The sequence below is a fragment of the Rhamphochromis longiceps genome, linkage group LG16, assembly GCF_057381845.1.
Source record: "Rhamphochromis longiceps isolate RC_006_pf linkage group LG16, R_longiceps_female_GT1.1, whole genome shotgun sequence".
Lineage (NCBI taxonomy): Eukaryota > Metazoa > Chordata > Actinopteri > Cichliformes > Cichlidae > Rhamphochromis > Rhamphochromis longiceps.
The window spans coordinates 12,918,941-12,938,064 of NC_140572.1; the positions used below are offsets into that span (position 1 = coordinate 12,918,941).

At 41.1% G+C, this 19,124-nt stretch overlaps 2 protein-coding genes across 10 annotated transcripts in view; one reads left to right on the forward strand and one right to left on the reverse strand.

Moving 5' to 3' along the window:
- Positions 1-18,398, forward strand: part of dgkh (diacylglycerol kinase, eta) — an 83,484-nt gene extending 65,086 nt beyond the window's left edge. For 7 of the 9 annotated variants that reach the window (XM_085385528.1, XM_085385537.1, XM_085385530.1 and 4 more), the window contains 9 exons: positions 3,080-3,193; positions 3,286-3,420; positions 5,903-6,063; positions 6,172-6,277; positions 6,941-7,033; positions 7,613-7,732; positions 8,285-8,390; positions 9,656-9,786; positions 17,692-18,398. In XM_085385528.1, the coding sequence (XP_085241654.1) occupies positions 3,080-3,193; positions 3,286-3,420; positions 5,903-6,063; positions 6,172-6,277; positions 6,941-7,033; positions 7,613-7,732; positions 8,285-8,390; positions 9,656-9,786; positions 17,692-17,778 (1,053 nt within the window). In that variant the 3' untranslated portion in view covers positions 17,779-18,398. Of the gene's footprint in view, positions 1-3,079; positions 3,194-3,285; positions 3,421-5,902; positions 6,064-6,171; positions 6,278-6,940; positions 7,034-7,612; positions 7,733-8,284; positions 8,391-9,655; positions 9,787-11,845; positions 11,974-17,691 lie in introns of those variants that run through there. The other 2 variants (XM_085385529.1, XM_085385531.1) reach the window with 2 other exon arrangements.
- LOC146650734 (uncharacterized) lies at positions 13,264-15,108 on the reverse strand. The gene is made up of 5 exons (XM_085385538.1): positions 14,970-15,108; positions 14,725-14,837; positions 14,360-14,517; positions 14,137-14,269; positions 13,264-14,063 (listed from the first exon to the last, which is right to left on the reverse strand). Exons 1-5 carry the CDS (start codon positions 15,106-15,108, stop codon positions 13,605-13,607), a joined length of 1,002 nt encoding a protein of 333 aa, XP_085241664.1. The 3' UTR covers positions 13,264-13,604.
- Positions 18,399-19,124: the final 726 nt, after the last annotated feature.

The following is a 19,124-nucleotide window of genomic DNA, read 5'->3' on the forward strand; positions in this document are numbered from 1 at the left end:
CCCCTCACTGCTGTGTCGCATTATGTTACCTTATATCCTACTAATGATCATTAGGCTTGGGATCTCTTTGTCTAGTTATGTTAGCACTGCTGACAGCAGTCATGTTCACTTAATCAGTCTGTCTAGTTGAGTTTCTGAAACTCGTCAGAGGTTTCTATTTTAAGGAATAAAGTTATTTTAAGAAGTTGTGCGTGTATTATTCTCTTCACAAGTCCGCACAATCTCTCACTGTAATAAAAAAAAAGTCTGACGCTGAATTCATGTTCAAGTCTGCAAGCTAGAACATGAATTCATTGTCAGTGAGTTTCAGAAAAGAAGCCTCTTTCTTTGGCCCTTTTCAAACCTACACAGACGCTTAACCAACTAAATGAATTACTTCTTTCATCAGCATAACAGTTGTCAGCAGTGCTAACATGATTGAAAATACTTTTCTAATAATATTTCAGCCTATAAATTGAATGTGCAGCTAACACGGTGTTCCACAGGAGCATGGGTGTGATAGTGTCTGAAAATGGGCCCCTATGGCAGTATGCTGCCTTTTGCACATGGCTCTGTGGACCTCCTTTACAGGTTGGGTTGCTTCATTTTGTAAACACTGTGAATAGATTTAGAGGTTTCATAGGGCAATTTTGGAAATCTACTTCATTTTCTCATTTTAAGGAAATGGTAAAATACAACTAAATCTATATTTCAACAATCCAGCTCAATGTTGGGATGGCTGGTGTGTTTGTGGAGCGTCAACTTGGAGCAACTAAATTACTACGATAACTAAAACAAGAAACTGAACACGTACATGCAAAACATGAAGATGAACATGAAAAAAACCTGAGCAATCGAAAGAAAACGCTGACCTGATATTACCTGACATGGAAACAACAGACAACCCAACAAAGAACAGAAGAAGTCAGAGGACTTAAATACACAGAAGGGTGATGAGAGAAGTGGAAACACCTGGGAAAACACAGCTGACACAAATGAACCTGACGCCACAGGGAACACAAGACACATAATAGAATGTAGACAAGACAACACAGTCAAAGCGTGTTGCTGGGTCTGAAATACACCGGGATGTCAATGTATTTCAGACCCAGCAACACGCTCAGACAGAAACTGGTTCACCCGAAAGACAAAACGCCAAAACACAGACTTAACAATGTGGTGTATGCTGTACAGTGCAGTGAGGAATGCTCAGACCTCTACATTGGAGAGACCAAACAGCCACTTCACAAGCGCATGGCACAACACAGAAGAGCCACCTCCACAGGACAAGACTCAGCAGTCCATCTGCATCTTAAGGATAAAGGACACTCTTTCGAGGATGCCAATGTTCACATTTTGCACAGAGAGGACAGATGGTTTGAAAGAGGAGTGAAAGAAGCCATCTATGTCCACTGTGAGCGACCATCTTTGAACAGAGGCGGGGGTTTACGACACCAACTCTCTGCCATCTATAATCCAGTTTTGAGATCCCTTCCCAGACGCCTTAACGCCCACTCACATCCTGGGCCATCTGACCTCAGGAATTCGCATGATAAGGTGGGGCCAGGTTTCACAATGAACACACCCGAAACCCTGGCTGATTGGGACCCACACCCAGTTTCACACCTTGGCTCAGGCGATTAGAGGATCATCAGGGGGTCCTTTTGTCCCTCTGTGGGGGGAAACTCCCACTAGGTTTATATCTGGGACTCTCCACCATTTGACCTTAGAACTGAAGAAGCTTCTCGGATGAGAGGTGAAACGTCTTCAAGCAACTTAAAGAAGTCCAGACGCTTTTCTTTGCAAGCTCCTTTGACTACGATGACCTGGATGACTGAGAACCTTCACAGACACAAGACAACACAAGCTTGACAACGTAAGCACACAGACATTTACACATGACAGAGGACAGGAAAAGACTCATAAATCAGGAGACATAGAAGAACCATAAACTAGACTGGAACTCAACTAAACCATCCATCCATCCATTTTCTTCCGCTTATCCGGGGCCAGGTCGCGGGGTCAGCAGCCCAAGCAGAGAAGCCCAGACCTCCCTCTCCCCAGCCACCTCCTCCAGCTTATCCAGGGGAACACCAAGGCGTTCCCAGGCCAGCCAAGAGATATAAACTCTCCAGCGTGTCCTGGGTCTGCCCCGGGGCATCCTCCCAGTGGGACATGCCCGGAAAACCTTGCCCAGGAGGCATCCTTGTCGGATGCACGAACCACCTCAACTGGCTCCTTTCGATGTGGAGGAGCAGCGGCTCTACTCTGAGCCCCTCCCGAATGTTGTCTGGGGGCTTTTGCCCCCTGGTCGGGTCTCCCATGGCAAATTGGTCCTGGGTGAGGGACCAGACAAAGAGCGATTCAGAAAACCCCTATGAAAAGACCATCTAGGGAACAGTTTACCCTGCCTGGGATAGGGTTACCGGGGCCCCGCCCTGGAGCCAGGCCCAGCGAGGGTGCCCAAGTGCGAGCGTCTGGCGGCCGGGTCTTAGTCCATGGGGCCCGGCCAGGCACAGCCCGAAAAAGGGACATGGGCCCATCTTCCTGCAGGCCCACCACCCGCAGGTGGCACCGTAGGGGTCGGGTGCAATGTGAGCTGGGCGGAGGTCCTGGTGGATTGATCCCCGGCTACCAAGACTGGCAATTGGGACATGGAATGTTAACTAAACCCTAACTAATAATAATACCAGACCTGAACATTATCTCATTAGTAATCAAAAATACAAAATAACTCAACTACACCCTAAACTAAGAAAAACGCACAAATCTAACATAGGAAATCAACAGTACTAAATAAACTCGAGATGCTGGGTCACAGACAAACTGACCAGGCCCCTGATACTGGGTCTTTAACTGTCCCTTATTTTAAAACCACATCCTCGATGTAGCTCATAAACCTCCTCAGGTTGGCTGAGTCTGTAGTTTGTTTTAAAGGGCTGCTGAAAACAAATTTTTGAATATGTTAGCTTTTCTTTTGTTTATGTTTATGTGGAATATTTACATAAATTTGAAATAGCGGCAACTGTATCCTTTTAGGATCCTTCCAGCTACATTACATTGACATAGATTTCATTATTGCCAAAATGTTTTTATGCAGATATTCTGTGCTCCATCTTTCGATGACAAGATCCTGGAAGTGGTTGCTGTTTTTGGGAGCATGCAAATGGCTGTGTCCAGAGTCATCAAATTGCAACACCACCGCATAGCACAGGTGAGCAGATGCGTTAAAACCGTATGAAGTACAAATTGTGTCTCTGTGTCTGTACACTGTGTGATTCTAATCCAAGCGTCTTCCTCAATCAGTGTCGAACTGTGAAGATTACAATCCTGGGTGATGAGGGGGTTCCCATTCAGGTAGATGGTGAGGCCTGGATCCAACCACCTGGAGTCATCAAGATCCAGCACAAGAACAGAGCACAGATGCTCACCAGAGACCGGGTGAGGAAGGGTGCTGCTGTTGCTGAGTGAAAAGCAATTTGTGTAGATATATATATATCAGGGGTCGGCAAGCCACAGTTGGCACGCGAAGGGTTAACTGATGGCACGACCATAGCTGGACTGGCCATCGGGCATACCAGGCATTTGCTCGGTGGGCCGATGTTTTTTTTTTGTAACGGTATAAACAATGAAAGGTGTTGGATTGGCCAGATGCTGGTCGGTGTGTAAAAATAACTCAGTTGTTTGGTGGTGGCTATAGCGGAGCTTCCACAGATTCAGTAAAATTAACAAGTGGTGGAGGCCAGCAGGTGGATGAGGGAGAGGGGAGGCAGGAGGAGGAGAGACCCGAGGCGGCCGCCGGTTCAAGTGTCAGGTGAACTGAACTTCAGGTAAGAAGTTATGACCTGCAGTCTATCTGGGTCAGATATAAACCAAGTTTAGGTGGAGTTTATTTTCGTTGTGGTGACTTTTTACCATCAGTTACAATAACTATGCATGACGGAGTTTCTATACAGCTGGGTGGGTGCTATGATGTTACTGATAGTGAACTTTATTTTATTCATAAGGTTAGTTAGTAGAGTTGCCAACCGTCCCGTACAAACGGAATCGTCCCGCATTCAGAGAAATTATTACCCGTTTCGTGTTGAGCTGAGAAGGGACGCAGTTTGTCTAGGATGGAAAAAGACACAAAGGTGGATTTATTCTGTCGTTACGCTGCACAGCTGCCTCTTCTTCTCTCATCCTCCCTCTCCTGTTGCTACTTTAATCATGAAACTGATCAATGATCAGCTGATCGGCTTTTCTCTCGTGTTTGTTTATCGCCCACTTTGCGCCAGAAAGAGGAAACCAGCCGAGGTTGCGCTAAATAGCAGCACGTTTAAGCTTGATCAGCTGTTGTTAGAATTTATTTAATATTTATTTCTAGCATCAGCTGAGGTTTGCTGGAGCCACAGCTGTAAAGCTGCTGGTCATGATGTCGATTTGGATATGTGGTGAGAGGGAAACATGAAGATGAAACCAGGAGATGTCCTTACTGAATCATCAGAGCTGAACAGGTGATGGAGAAACAGGTTTACCTTTTAGGTGACATGAATGAGTTGAAGGGACGTTATGAACTGTTTCTGAGAGACAAATAACACCAGAAAGAGAAACCATAAGAAACACTTTCTTATTCTCATTTAAAATGTCTGGCTGTTATTAAATAATTATCTGAAGCTTACAACCAAAGTTTTTATCTGACATAAAATGTATAGAAATCATACATATACCAACAAGACTGTACATCACTGTCACAACAGTGTTTGTTTTCATTCAAAGGCTTTATGGCTTTAATACCTGGTGGGCCAGTCTCTAAGTCAAAATGCCCGGGCTGTTTTTTTGTCCCAGTCCAGCCCTGGGCACGACACGCAGTGAATTAATCTGAGAAGGTGCATCAAAAAATAAATGGCCGCAGCAGCGGTGCACATCGTAAATCAGCTCGCAGCCTGGTTCTGCCGGAGGATTCTTCCTGTTAGAAGAGGGTTTTTCCTTCCCACTGTCACCAAAGTGCTGCTCATCGGGGGGTTTTCTCTGTATCTATGAAGCGCCTTGAGGCGACTTTTGTTGTGATTTGGCGCTATATAAATAAAATTGAATTGAATTGAATTAATTGGCTAAAAATAACTTAGCCTACTGGTGAGAGGGACGTTGTTAGCTTTCCACATTCCGACACTTCAAAAGCTTCAGGAGCTGTCCGCTCAGCGCAGCATCAGCACCACGGAGATACATGGATACACAATGCACTTTTGGGCCTTTCAGGTGTATGGACCAATGTTTTATTTTCTGATCAAACCAGAAAGCTTTAATGAGCAGCTAGATTTGTCTCGCATTAACTGGCTGAGTTAATGCCAGTTAATGCAACATCGAAGCAGCTGGAATCCACAGCTGTGCATTTTCACCTGCTGGACATCACTACCTGACAAGTTTAACTGTCTTCAGAACATTGCAGAGGCCTTATTGACAGTATTTGGCTCTACATATCTGTGTGAGCAGATTTTCTCTCACATGAGTGTCCTCAGGTAGCCGTCTGGAGACCAGAGATCACATTAACATGTGTGTCTCTGTATTAACAGACATGCCATATTGGCTTAGTTTATTTTTCCTTATCATTGTTGTGAGGAGACCATAAATAGCATTTGTATTTTCTGTTGTACAGTCCATCTGCTGTTATGGATAAAAAGTGTCTTTTTTTGTTTCAAAATAGCTGATAACTATTCGCTGATAGCTGCCAACATCTGCAAACAAATATGATTCTATAAAGTGGTTCTATATATTGTGTAACTGTTCATATAGAGCGTTATTAAATTTATTGCTAATGCAATCATATGACACACTGACTTCTGAGGAAATTTTAAATGGCACTCGCCATCAGAAAGGTTGCCTACCCCTGATATATATATATATGTATATACTTATCTGTGTTTTCTTCAAAATTACCCCGCAGGCTTTTGAGAACACACTGAAGTCATGGGAGGACAAGCTCAAGTATGATAAGCCTCCTTTGCGACCTCACCTCTACCCTCAGCAGTCTGTGGATCTAGCCACAGAGGAGGAGGCAGGCCTGGTGCAGATGTGTGCCCGGGCTGCAGAAGAGCTCATTACAAGGTAAACTTGAATTGATGTGAATATCAGGTATCAGTCGCCGTGTGGACAGGCTTCCCAGACTTTGTTACCTTGAGCTAAGCTCACTGACTGCGCTCTGTCTAATCACAGGATATGTGAGGCTGCAAAGACGAACGGGCTCTTAGAGCAGGAACTGGCTCACGCTGTTAATGCTGCATCACACGCCATCAACAAAACACACCCGAAGTTCCCCGAGGTGAGCTGGGTTTAGCCTGATTTTTGAGACATTGACATTGTCTTGAGAAAGTCTTTTACAACTCACTGTTCCATCCTTAAAACTGCCGTTTAAAATAATTAATTCTTGTAAAATAAAAATGACTTTTTCTTGCCATTAGAGGTCACTGAAGTCAAAGCTTACATTTAAGATGTACCACTTATTGTTTTAAGGAGACTAATGAGCACTGTTCCAGGTGCAATTTCTTGCTCTTGAGATATTTGAATCTTTAAAAGCTAGGCACTGTGTTTCAGACAAATCTTTTAAAATGTGGTATTTTCTGCCATATTTCAAAATGACAAAGTCAAGTACTTGAGTACTTGAGTCCAGTTTACAGCATCCACAGTTTTAGTTGAACTGCTGCTAAAAGTTAAGCTAAGTTTATTTCTTCATTGGCCATTAATATAATAATAAAAGTGCCCTTTAAGTAATTACTATATGTGGCAATGTGTGAATTTCCTCCATTGTTAATTGATGTTTTAAGGGTTGTTTAACTTGTTCTGATTCTGATTATAAGCACTTACTTTATATTATATTAAACCCCTGAAGAGAGGCTAAGCTACTAAAATAGCATCTAGAACTGTGTGAAATATGTGCACTCTGCTTCTGTTTTTCATGGTGTGTAACATTGAATTCTTTTTACAGAGCCTTACTCGGAACACAGCCATTGAGGTGGCCAGCACTATGAAGGCACTCCACAATGAGACCGAGTCTCTTCTGTTGGGCCGAGTCTCTCTGGTGAGTTATCATGGCTGAAATAGATTGTTTCAATCCTACTTTCTTTTTATATGTTTATGAAACAAAGACTTGAAGGCAGTGTACTTTAAAACTAGATTATTTCTAATGGTGAAAGAATCTTGGTGGAGGGGATCACAGACAGAAGTCTTGTTATGGAAAACAGCCCCTGGCTCACTTGCTCTGTGCCCTTCGTAAATACTTTCCTGATCAGTTTATAGTTTAAGTCACCAGTTTCTGGTCTTGCTGAATACAACATGATGTTGTTTTTGTAAGTCGTGGTGTCCACTGCAGCCAAGAAAGTCAAGTGGGCTATGCTTTAAGGCAGACCTGTTTTGTGATGAATTAGTCACTGGTCCTCTTAGGGTGCTGTGTAAAATATATACCTAGATCCATCTCTCGCTCATCTGGCATAGGGGGAATGCAAGAATGCTTACTCTGAGACTTCATAACAGGATTTTGCCATTTGCTGCTACATCCATCTTGTATTTACAGTCTGTGGTTTTATTATAACTTGGGGTCCTGATGTTAAGGTTGCATTATGGTGTGTTAAATTCACCTTGTTCTCTGTCATCCTTACAGCAACTGGACCCACCAGAGGAGGAGCAGCTGTCCAGCGCTCTGCAGAGCGTGGAGCTGGAACTTGGGAAACTGGGAGAAATCCCCTGGCTTTACCACATCCTGCAGCCCAATGATGAGGAGGTAAGCAGCCTCAGTAAATATGCGTTTGCATGCACATGCTCCATTGTGTGTGGTATCTTTGTAAAATAGAAGACATTAGGTACATTGTGTACTCCTGCAACTCAAAGCTAAAAGTGAACACTATGGAGTTATCTGCAATAACAGTGCCTTCAAATATGGTCACATTGTCACTGAAAGTACAAATATGAGCTTCAAATTTAACACACAAATCATTGTGCTGTTCTTGTCCATCCCTAGTATTCTGACAGGGAAAAATATTTGGAAAACAAAAACTCAGAACAACAAAAGCTAATTGGAGGCTGTCACTAAGTAACTTTCCCACCAGGACTGAAAGATAATAATAGTTTGTTATCGGTTTAAGCATAGTGTGCATACATATTAATACTTGTGGCTTAGATGACTGACTGATCAGTTACTGACCAGCTAAATCCAAAGTGTTCACACAGCTGTCTTGCAGCTGTCCTGTATGTCTTCAGTGTAGCATGGCTTCAGGTAACAGGAGAGTCGAGTAGCTAAATAAAAGGCTATAGGTTGACTGTGCTTATGTACCAGGATCACTCTCTGGGTTACGGCAAGAGGAACAGTCGCAGCAGCATGTTTCGCATAGTGCCCAAGTTCAAGAAGGAGAAGGCCACCAAGAAGACAAGCCCTCAATCAGGTAGGGCTGTGTCCACTTTTCCTCAGTACTGAGCAAACTGGAAAAACTCAGGATAAGGAATCAGTAAGTCCCTCCCATCTGCCTTGGGAGGGACTTACTTACCAGCTGCCTTATTTGTATTTACACTGTATAATTGTTTCCACCTCTTATTAAAAAGGATGATAACAATAAAATCATAGTAATTTTTGATTTGTTAATCATAACTTGAAGTTAGTTGAATTGAAAGGGTACAGATGTTATTTCACTTGCTATTCACTTGCTAATGGCAAGCAAGATGTTTAGCGGGAAGTGGTACCATACTTTATTCTTCAGTAATGTAAAGCTGACCACTGCTCCATCACACACACAAGAACAGCTTGTTTCTGCCCAGAGTCATCACGGTTACCTTTCATGATGGTTATCTTGCCCCTCACTCCTGTTGTTTTTGAAGCCCATGCATAAATGTTGTACTCCATTGTCGTCCCCTAGTAGAAACACAAAGAATGTGTTTGAATGTGTTTGAGGTGTTAACATCCCACACCCTGACCATCAACTTGCATACTCCCCTCTTTTCATGCTCTTATCCAGCTGTCAGTATGTTTTCAGAAGGTACAAAGTCGGGAGAAGAACAAGTCTGTGCACCAAGGACACATGTGCAGAGATGGAAGAGTTCATATGAACACAAAAAAGAAAAACTGAGTAGAAAAGGCAATATAGGATTTGTAGATGAGGAGACAGTGAGATTACAATGTTGCTGTGTACAAATAAGTATACTGAGAAGCCCTTCCTTCTATCTGGGGCATTTTCCTGGGTAGTTGAGCTGTATTTCCTGCAGATTGCACAGGCTTCCGCCTCCCTTTACCTCCTACTTTTCTCTGTGTGCGCTGATATTGGTCAATGATGTGCATGCTCCCAGCCTGCCGTGAACGCCATTGGTCACTGCCTTGTTCTGACCAACCTTTGGCCTCTGTCCCACTCCTTCCTCATCTACCAGCTGCCGTCATTGTTCTTTCTCCTCCCTTCTTCTCTCTCTTCCCTTCCTCCCCTCCATCTCTCTCTTCAATGATTTACCACAATCTGTGTCCATTGGTGAGGTTGTGTGTGTGTGTTTGAAGACACATTCACAGAGTATATGTGGTTAAAAGAAGTGAGAGTGTGACAGTTTGTGGAATGTGGCAGTGCGTTTGCATACCTGTGAGGCACTCTGAGCCTCTCTCTGCTCTGCTCTGTGTGTGCATTTTTGTGCGTGTGTGTGCGTGTGCACACATGTGTGTGTGCGTGTACAGTGGAAAGATGGGGCACAGAGGAGGTGGGCATCTGGCTGGAACAGCTGAGTCTGGGGGAGTACAGAGACACCTTCATCCGACACGACATCCGAGGCTCAGAGCTGCTGCACCTGGAGAGGAGGGACCTGAAGGTACTCTCTCACTCACACACACATATACACACGCACACACACACACACACACACTGGTACCCACTTGTTGTCACATCTCAGTGAATCTGTGTGAACCCCCTCCTCCAATCCAAAATCAACTCTTTCTCTCTGTACCCTCTTGGTGTGCTGCGTTTCTTTCGCTCTGTTAGATGTCTCCCTGTTTTTGCCACCTCTCGTGCTGCGCTGCATCGCTCTGCTTGGCTTTTACCGTCTGATCGTGGCTTGTTGAAAAAGACTTGCTGTAACCCACTAACACTGTATACCTGCTGAAAAGGGGGGGAAGCCTTCAGGTCAAGGAGGGGCTCGGTGTGGATAGACCAAACTGAGTTAGGCTTAGGGCAAAAGTGAGAAAAAAATGAATGCATATAGTGGCAGTCTTGAAAAAACTGTGTTGCAACATGAACGTGGAGCGAACAAAGGGAGCAGAAACATAGCCTTTCTAGGAACTGTTCGAAAGCTTGTACAGTGTCTACTGTCTTCAGTCGTATGCATATAAACACTTGTCAAACAAAACAGCTTGCAGTTTCAGATTATACTGTCAACGTGTATATCAGAACATGAGGACTAGAGCATTCTACTTTAAAACAATCTGTCAAAAAAAGTCAAAAGCACATTCTTTACTGTGTAACGTAAGTTAGAACATGACTGTGGTTTTTGATGCTATTTTCATAATACACTGTAGTGAAGTGTATAAGGCAACTCGTAATAATAATAATAATGTTGATCTGGGTTGTGTAATATCCACTGAACCTCGAGGTAACGATCTTAAAATAGAAGGACACTGGAAGCCAAGCACAGGTGCACAAGAAGACAAACTTGAAGTTATTATGAACCACATTTAAATCAAGTATGGACTTTTTTTCCCTCAATCTTCTCAGTTGCACAGTTAATGCTTCGTGGGGTTTTTTGTGCTCAGATGAAAACTGATGATGAGGGTGTTTTTATCCTAGAGACCACTCCCATAAAAATACAAATGTTTCATCATAGGGTAAAGGTTATCACTCAGAATAATTTTGATTTGACATTTCAGTGACTCTTTTCTCTACACAGAGAGGTGGACATAAACCAATAGCATCAAAATACCCCCCACACCATATCAGGTCAAGGTTTAAGGTTATTTTCCTTTGATTTCTCGACCATCTCTTTACACACGTTAAGCTGAAACACTGGTAAGCAACAACTATGTATCTTTAGATATCCTATCCGGTTGTTCAGTGATGACGCGACGAATCCGACGAATCCTACTTCCGGGTCTAAACGCTCCTGTGTTCAATATGACACAATGCTGTGTTCCTGGTTGTTTTAACCAATCTGGCTCAAAACAACAGTCTAATCTGTCATTTTACCGGTTTCCTTGTGAAAAGAGAGAGAAGAGGAAGTGGCTGAAGTTGATAAGGTATGTTACAACTCTAAATGTAACTAAATGTAAATAAATTTGTAAGATAAGAGCTAGTGGGCTCTTACTTTAGTTAGCTAATATAGCTAGTGATGAACAATTAAAACCCGCTACGAAAAGACAAACTGGCTTTTACGAGTAATTGTACTTATATAGACAATGGATTTTATTGTGTTTTTTTTTAATACAAAGACGTTGTTGCATTTTTGAAGTCATTTTTATTTCTCCAAGCAAAGATTGAGAGCTAAGGGTCACTTCGCTATATATATGAACCTTAGTTAGCTTTCGACGCTCAGAGGAATAAAAATTACGTCCAAAAAGCGATGTCTATGTAAGAAAATACATTACAATCCCCAGCCTATGTGCCAGTTAATTACCAAAATAAAGACCTAACCAACAAATAGCTAGCAAAGGTTGCCAGTACTTATCTTTCTGGTAAGCTTAAAAGCAAATTAGTACAACGATGTGTAAGAAAAGCATCTGGACTTCTTTAAGTTTTAAGTTTCTTGAAGCTTCTCTCATCTGGATGAAAGAAGCTTCTCTCTATTATTTATCTCTATTTTTTTTTTGTATTAATCATAACTAATGGAGGGCTAGCGTATGATCTGAAATTTCTCTCTGTCTTTTTAAACACTTCCACAGACGTGAAAACTTCACCCCAAACTGCAACTCAAGAGTCTGCAGTTGGCACTTCCCTCAAGGAAAAGCTGCGGGGCCAACAAGATTTGCATGGAACGACGGGAAGTCTTTTCAGTTCCCAGATGACCACAACCCTGTTAGAAAAAAGAAGAAAAAAGAGCAGGTCCCAGCTATTGGTGAAAATCAGAGTGAAATATCAGATGAGCCACATCATTCCAACAATGCAGCTACACAGACAGATACTGCAAGTTCCACAAGTTCTTCCCAAAGTCTTCTGGTGCTAGAGATTCAGAATGACATGCTAAGAATAGAGAATGAAAAACTTAAAAAACAAGTAGAGAAGCAGAAGCAGACTTTCTCATTCAGTCAAATATCTGACAATCCTGAAAGGGTCCAGTACTATACTGGATTGCCCGATGCTGCTTCTGTCCTGTTTTTAGAAGCGCTTCTTTCCAGATTTGATCTTAAATATCATTCTGATTGGACTGTCCAAATGATGCCCCTAATTGACCAGTTATTTCTAACCCTGATCAAGCTTAAACTTAATTTTGGTCATGAAGACCTTTCAATAAGGTTTAACTGCAGCAGAGGCACAGTAACTAATGTTTTTACAACAATTGTTAGTGCACTGTATGACATTTTGTATGTTGGCATGCTGGAAAACAACATTCCCTCGAGAGCCAAGAATCAAACATCGCTGCCAGATTGCTTCCAACCATTTCCTAACTGCAGGATTGTGCTTGACTGCACGGAAGTTTCTGTTTGTAACACAGAGAGACTTGACACACAAAGTCATTTGTACAGCCAGTACAAAGGACGGACCACACTAAAGGCTCTAATTGGTGTGGCTCCTAATGGTGTAATAACCTTTGTAAGCAACTTGTACGGTGGAAGTGCCTCAGATAAGGCCATAACAGCTGACTGTGGAGTACTGCAACATCTACAACCAGGTGACATGGTCATTGCAGATAAGGGCTTCACAATTCGGGACATCCTACCAGAAGGGGTCTCACTGAACATTCCGTCCTTCCTCACCAACGGACAATTCACACAGGAGGAAGTGAACAACAACAGGAAGATTTCCTGTGCAAGAATACATGTAGAGCGTTCCATTCAAAGACTGAAAGTTTTCTCAATTTTGCATCACATCCCATATCAGTTAAAAAAAAATATTAATAAGATCTTGAAAGCATGTGTGTGTCTTACAAATTTACAAACACCTATTCTCCGTGAAATTGAATAAATTATACCTGTGAGAGTTCAGAGGTAAAAGTACATTGTGTCATTTTCTAACTACTTGTGGACCAGAAAACACAACTGTTGAATAAGTTTACTTTTATTATTTATAACTCCTAAGTGGATTGTTTTGTGTGTATACTCAGGATGTTACAACATAAAAACAACTTAGTTGCATAGTTTCAAATTGAGAATGGTCTCATTTGTGATTCGTATAATGTTTTACTCTGTTTTTATCAATGGCTTGTTACATTTTTCATTCCATTCCAGCTTCCTGATTACTGCCTAGTTTTCTTGCTATGCATTTTCAATTAAAATGAAGAATACCAGATACATGTGTTACTCTTTATTTTCAGGAACAGTTTGTCCAAAACATTTTATTTTTTCAAATCAAAAATTAATATAATTTAAGAATTTATCTGAATATATTTACAAAGTTACAATGACAAAAAATGTACAATTTCCAAATAGTTTTAAAATTAACTATAAACATTTGGACTGATAAATTACTCATGCTGATATGAATTCAAAGCTGCGATAAAATATGGGGTAAAAAAACTTCCCGGTAGAACGTTTCCAACGCTTCAATGTTAACAGCCCAAGTTTGTTCTCTATCCACATGCAAGATGAAAAAGTCACATGGAGTCCAAACAATAAAGTGACAGCTTTTCGCCCCTGTGAGATAGAGGTTGCCCTGGATCTGATGCCAGTAGTTGTGATTCTTTTTTAATACCAGGGAACCACTTGCCTCATCCAGCTGTAGGAAAAAGTCCTTACTTTCTGCAGCCTCCAATACAGTTTTGGCTCTGGCTGACCATGGGCATTTCACCTCAATGATGCACTCATTAGAGACAGTCCCATCTGGAGAACCACCAAGCAGGCCACTGTTAGATAAAAACAGTCCCCTCTCCTTGATAGCTGCACCAGTACAGTCAGTGTACAACTGCTTGGCCTTTGGCTCATGAAGGATCCCCCAATCACATGCCTTTGGGGATGAAAATACAACTTAGTCATAAAGGAATTCTTAGATGCACAGACCCTTTTTACTAACAACTTACTTTAGATCCTTCTGTCAGGTTGTACTGTCCAAGCAGAGTCTTAAATAAGGAAGGGGGGTATGAGCGCCGCTGGACTGCACTCAGGACCAAACCGAAGTTGCTGGCTGTGATTCTCTTCTTGCGATATGCTGACCTTTTATAAAGAAACACAAATTAAGAGACACAGTTAACTAAAATTTCCTACTTAACACTTAACAGAATTAATTTCAAAGCACTTTCTTACCACAATGCATTCTTCGTTTGCCCAACTGTTGCTTCCTCAATCTGTTTCTTCTCTTCGTCAGACACAGCCAGTGATGCCAAGAGATAACAAGCCTTGTCTTCTGCTTGGGGAAATCCCAGGTTCCTCAGCACTTCATCAAATGTCTTGGCTGGTTTAGCCTAGATTTAAAGCAAAAGGATTTTAAAGGTTTTAATGGAACCAAGAAATTTTGACCACAGAATAGACAAAGTCAGGTACAGAGTATATAAAATACATGTAAAAAATAAAGTGGGGACAGTGGAAGCAAACAGTCTGCTGTATGTAGTTTACAAGAGTTTACATACATGTACAATTTATACCACATGTTAAAGTAAATATCAAAGTACCTGAGAGCATTCAGGACTCAAAATCCAACCCATCCCAGTAAAACGTTGCAATTTCGATAGGGATGCCACTGCCCATTCCTTGTCCTCCTGGGAGACAGGTCTTTCGATTCCAGCTGAAAAAAAAAAAGCTTTTAGTAATCTGAATAAATAATAATTTTAGCATATAAAACACAATGCTTTTTAAAAAGTTAAGAAAATAATTATTATAATTAATTCAAAGGGCAAATTTTAAATAAATAACTGACCTTGTGTTGTTGAGGGTGTCATCACAGACACTCTCTTGGCAGTAATTTCTTCTGCTTTGCATGATTTTACCCTCTTCCACACACATTCCACGTCAGTGCGAGACACATTCTTCTCCACCCAAATCAACAATGCCGCCATATGATGGCACTTATCATTGCCAATCGGGCACTCACAGGAGCTGAACCTGACTGACTGACCCTCAACATGCACCTACATTGAAAGAAAGTTAATGCTTACCCTAATGATGTTCCTTCCTTCCTGATGTTGTAAACCTGCTCAACATTTGGCAATAAAACCCTTTCTGATTCTGATTCTGATTCTAAACATTCTAACAAACACTTGCAGCGCTGCTCTGTGTACTGGTACCAGGTTAACTAGGCTAATATAACTGGTACTAGGCTAACATTACTAACTCTCCAAAACCTCCATGTTATGTAGATTTTCATCTTCGTTTACTTCCACTGTTATAGCATTGCTGTACGTGTGTGTGCTTTATGAAATACATCAGAATACAGAATATCTCATGTTTAATCGTCGGCTAGCTAGCTTACTCCTAGCTCACCTCAACATTGTAAATCTTCTTTTTCATGGATGCCTGGACACTTCCCTTTATAATTCCGCCTGGGAGAACGGTTACACTGACCACTTTACTAGAGTTGAAGGAATTAAGACCCTTTTTAACCCTAATTGGTACTTCGCTAAAGAAGGAGGTAATCGTGAACAAAGTCACTGGCTCCGCCATCGTTGTTTCTTGAGGAGCACTTAGACCCGGAAATACCTGCAACGTCATCCGTGACGTCTGACTGAACAACCGGATAATAATTGGCTGATATTTGCACTGATAATATATCTGTGATAAGCTGGTATTGCCAAGTAAAATCAATCTACCTGTTTGATTTGTTAAAAATATCAGTACAAGAAAATTGAATACCATTGTTTATGCAAACACACACAAGATACCCAGGTTCACATTTGTATGGCAATATACTTGTGTTCGTTCTATATCTGTGCCCCTCATTTCATTGTCTTACAATTTATCACTCAGTCATACTGTGGCTAGCTGTCTATGTTGCTTGGTAGTTTATATTTGAATGGATAAAAGTACAGATTCAGTGACTGATATATATTGTTTATTGATATACATTGATTGTTTTGAGTCATTTAAAGGCCAACCGACTCTGATTCCTTTGTCGTACATACATATTTGCTAGTTGTTTGAGCCTCCAAGTCTGAGGCCATGGAAGAGGATGGAGTGCCGACTCTGGGTCAGGGAGGAGTCACCGCCCCACAGTTTAAGCATCTCAGGTTCTTGTTCACAAGTGAGGGGAGAGTGGAGCTGGAGACTGATAGATGTATTGGTGCCACGTCTGCAGTAATGCAACGCTGTACCAGTTTGTTGTGGTGAAGAGAGAGCTGAGCGTATAAGCAAAACTGTCAGTTTGCTTGTTGATTGTCTTCCCCAGCTTCCCCTATGGCCATGTGCTCTGGGTAGTGACAAGGCTTTTCTGGGAAGAGGCCCTAGGGACAGACCCTAGACAGCTGTCCCCCCTCCCATTCTGCCTCCCGTTTGAGCTGGAGGAGTTGTTATGGTTAGAAAACATAACAAATTGCCGATGCTTGTTGCATCTAATAAGATCAGAAAAGACAAGGTTACATTTTGGTTTACTAATTTGAAGCCTTGGGTTTTTTTCCAGGTCTTTTAAAATTACTCATAACATATTTGTAGCTAATTTTGTAGCTAATAAGCTAACAATAGTACTAGTGCTAGTAAGCTAGCTTTGGGAGCATACTGAAACTAATGTGATTATGATATTTATTTGGATTTTAGGTTTTCACTAGTTGACTTCAGGCTTTAAATGAACATACTTACCGGGGTATTTGAACAGTCAAACATGAACTGAACATCTGAGGGTTGGATCTTTATGAAAATCTGAAGACACTGGAGGCAACTTCTTTATTAAAAGCTATCCACCTTTTTTTTATTTGGTTACTCTATATCGTATCATTACAGACAATATTAATGCCATATGATGTATTGAAGCTGTTGTGCTTAGTGATAGATACTGGCAATTGAGAGCTCATTTTCTCAGAGACTTTTCTAAAATCAGTTTTCCTCTCCCTTCAACAAGAGGGATTTAAGTCTGTATTATACAGTCTATGGCTTTTAGCTGCCAAAGCAATAGATCATTTTCACAGAAGGTGCTGACCAAAACCAGAGCAAAAAATATGGCAAGTTAACCATCGAACCATTTTCACAGTCTTAGTTTGGTACATTAGTATCTATTCATTAACACATTGCTCATGATGTCAGTGGAAATTTATATTCAGTTTACATTTTTCTGCAAATGATAACTATATATATCATAATTTATCTCAAATGTGACATGAATGGCAGCCCACCTTATAGCTTTTAGTAGCTTCTAAAGAAAATTTGATTAAAGATATATTTCTGTGGACATGATTTGCCCAAATATTCCTAAGATATATTTGTTAGATCACTATGAAATGTTTTAATTATTAATATTTTATAGTTTTGACACTATTAATACTGATTTCTCCCACTATAGATTATGAAGCAACCTGGTGTGTAGCCTTTAAACGTTTGATTTCTAGTGCTGTTCATACCAGACTGTTTATATCACCCACTCGACATTTATTTATGATGGTGTGAAACAGACCTCTCTCAGCGTGTTTTTAATTCCTGTCTTTGTTGGCCCTCAGGATCTGGGGATATCGAAAGTGGGTCATATGAAGAGAATTCTCCAGGGAACTAAAGACCTGGCCAAGGCCTCCATGATTGACCTCTAACCCAGGAGCAAACGCTACCAGAAAGGGGAAACGTGCATTCCTCCTGACTTAGTGGAAGTGTTTGGGAGCACCATAGGCAGTGGCGGAAGAGATATGTATTGAAGGAGAGATGGATATTTGATCCCTCTGCTGAGAAAGTCTGTGTGATGTCGTGATCAAGATACATGTGCGTGTGTTTGTTTGTTCTTTGGTGCCAAAATGACAATCGAGAACGCTGATGGAAGTCACACACACAAAAAAGCCATTTCTTATTTAATAACCATTCATAGCACATAATCAGGTATGCAACTAACCTTACTGTTGACAGCTTGTTGTCTGAGTTGTGATAACAAACTAGTAGCAAAACTAAGACTTCCATAGGTGTGGGGTTCTGCTTCAGTTGAGTCTGTGTAAAAAATGTATTTGCTGGCTCTCTGCCTCACATTACAGAGCTGCACATGCAGAACAGAATAATCTGGACCATGCAGGTGGTTGTCTGGAAGCTTTGTTTGAAAACAGTGGGATACTGTTGCATGCTATGCTTGCTCAACCTTAGATGTGTTTAATTGCATGATTAGTGTCTTGATTTTTTTTGTGTGTATGCGTGTGTGTGTGTGGGTGTGTGTGTCTGTGTGTGTGTGTGCAAAATGACACTTGAACAAGTTTTACATAACTTAAGTATTATAATGCCATTTGTTACTACTGAAAACATCATTTTTGGTCTAAATCCAACTTTTTATTCTAGCTTTAAATTATTTTGTTTGCATGATAATGACATGTTTAAAAGGTTTCTGTCAAGTGCCATATTTTGAGTCATTTCGTGTAAGACGTGCTTTAATGGTAGACATCGTAAGAAATCTTTAAACAAGTTATCAATGAGTTATGATTATATGAAATTAATAAGTTGACACGTTCTCTGTGGATGTGAAAAATCTGTACCAAAGTGAATGTCGAAGAAATCATCAGACAGTTTTGTCTTTATTTAATAAGCCAGTAGGTTTTAAGTCTTAATTTCATTTTAGGTGGGAAAAAGCTGTATTAGTCAGGAAGAGAGTAAAACTGTTGGTCAGACGCCAACCACCTATACTATGGGGTTGTAGAGGTTTTTTAAAGGAATTCTTAAACAGGCACTTTCTACTTCTTGCTTCATGCAAGTGCAAATCCTCATATCATTGCATAGAGTTAACAGTTCACCTCAACTTTTTACCTTTTGGCAACTTAATACAGTATTTAACACTATTGAGGAGTTAGATATGAGTTTTGAATAGAGCAGTTGATCTGCAGTCTGCTTAACATTGTTCAAGTGCAGCTTTTTCAGTTTTTTTCTCCTTCAAATTCCAAGTGAGACTTTGCTAGAATGCTACTTC

Excerpts from the sequence above, each read along its gene's own strand:
- LOC146650734 (XM_085385538.1), bottom strand. The coding sequence starts at position 15,108 with ATGGCGGCATTGTTGATTTGGGTGGAGAAGAATGTGTCTCGCACTGAC. Across the intron at positions 14,518-14,724 it reads TGAGTCCTGAATGCTCTCAG|GCTAAACCAGCCAAGACATT; the intron begins GTACTTTGATAT and ends CTTTAAATCTAG. Across the intron at positions 14,270-14,359 it reads CAAACGAAGAATGCATTGTG|GTCAGCATATCGCAAGAAGA; the intron begins GTAAGAAAGTGC and ends TCTTTATAAAAG.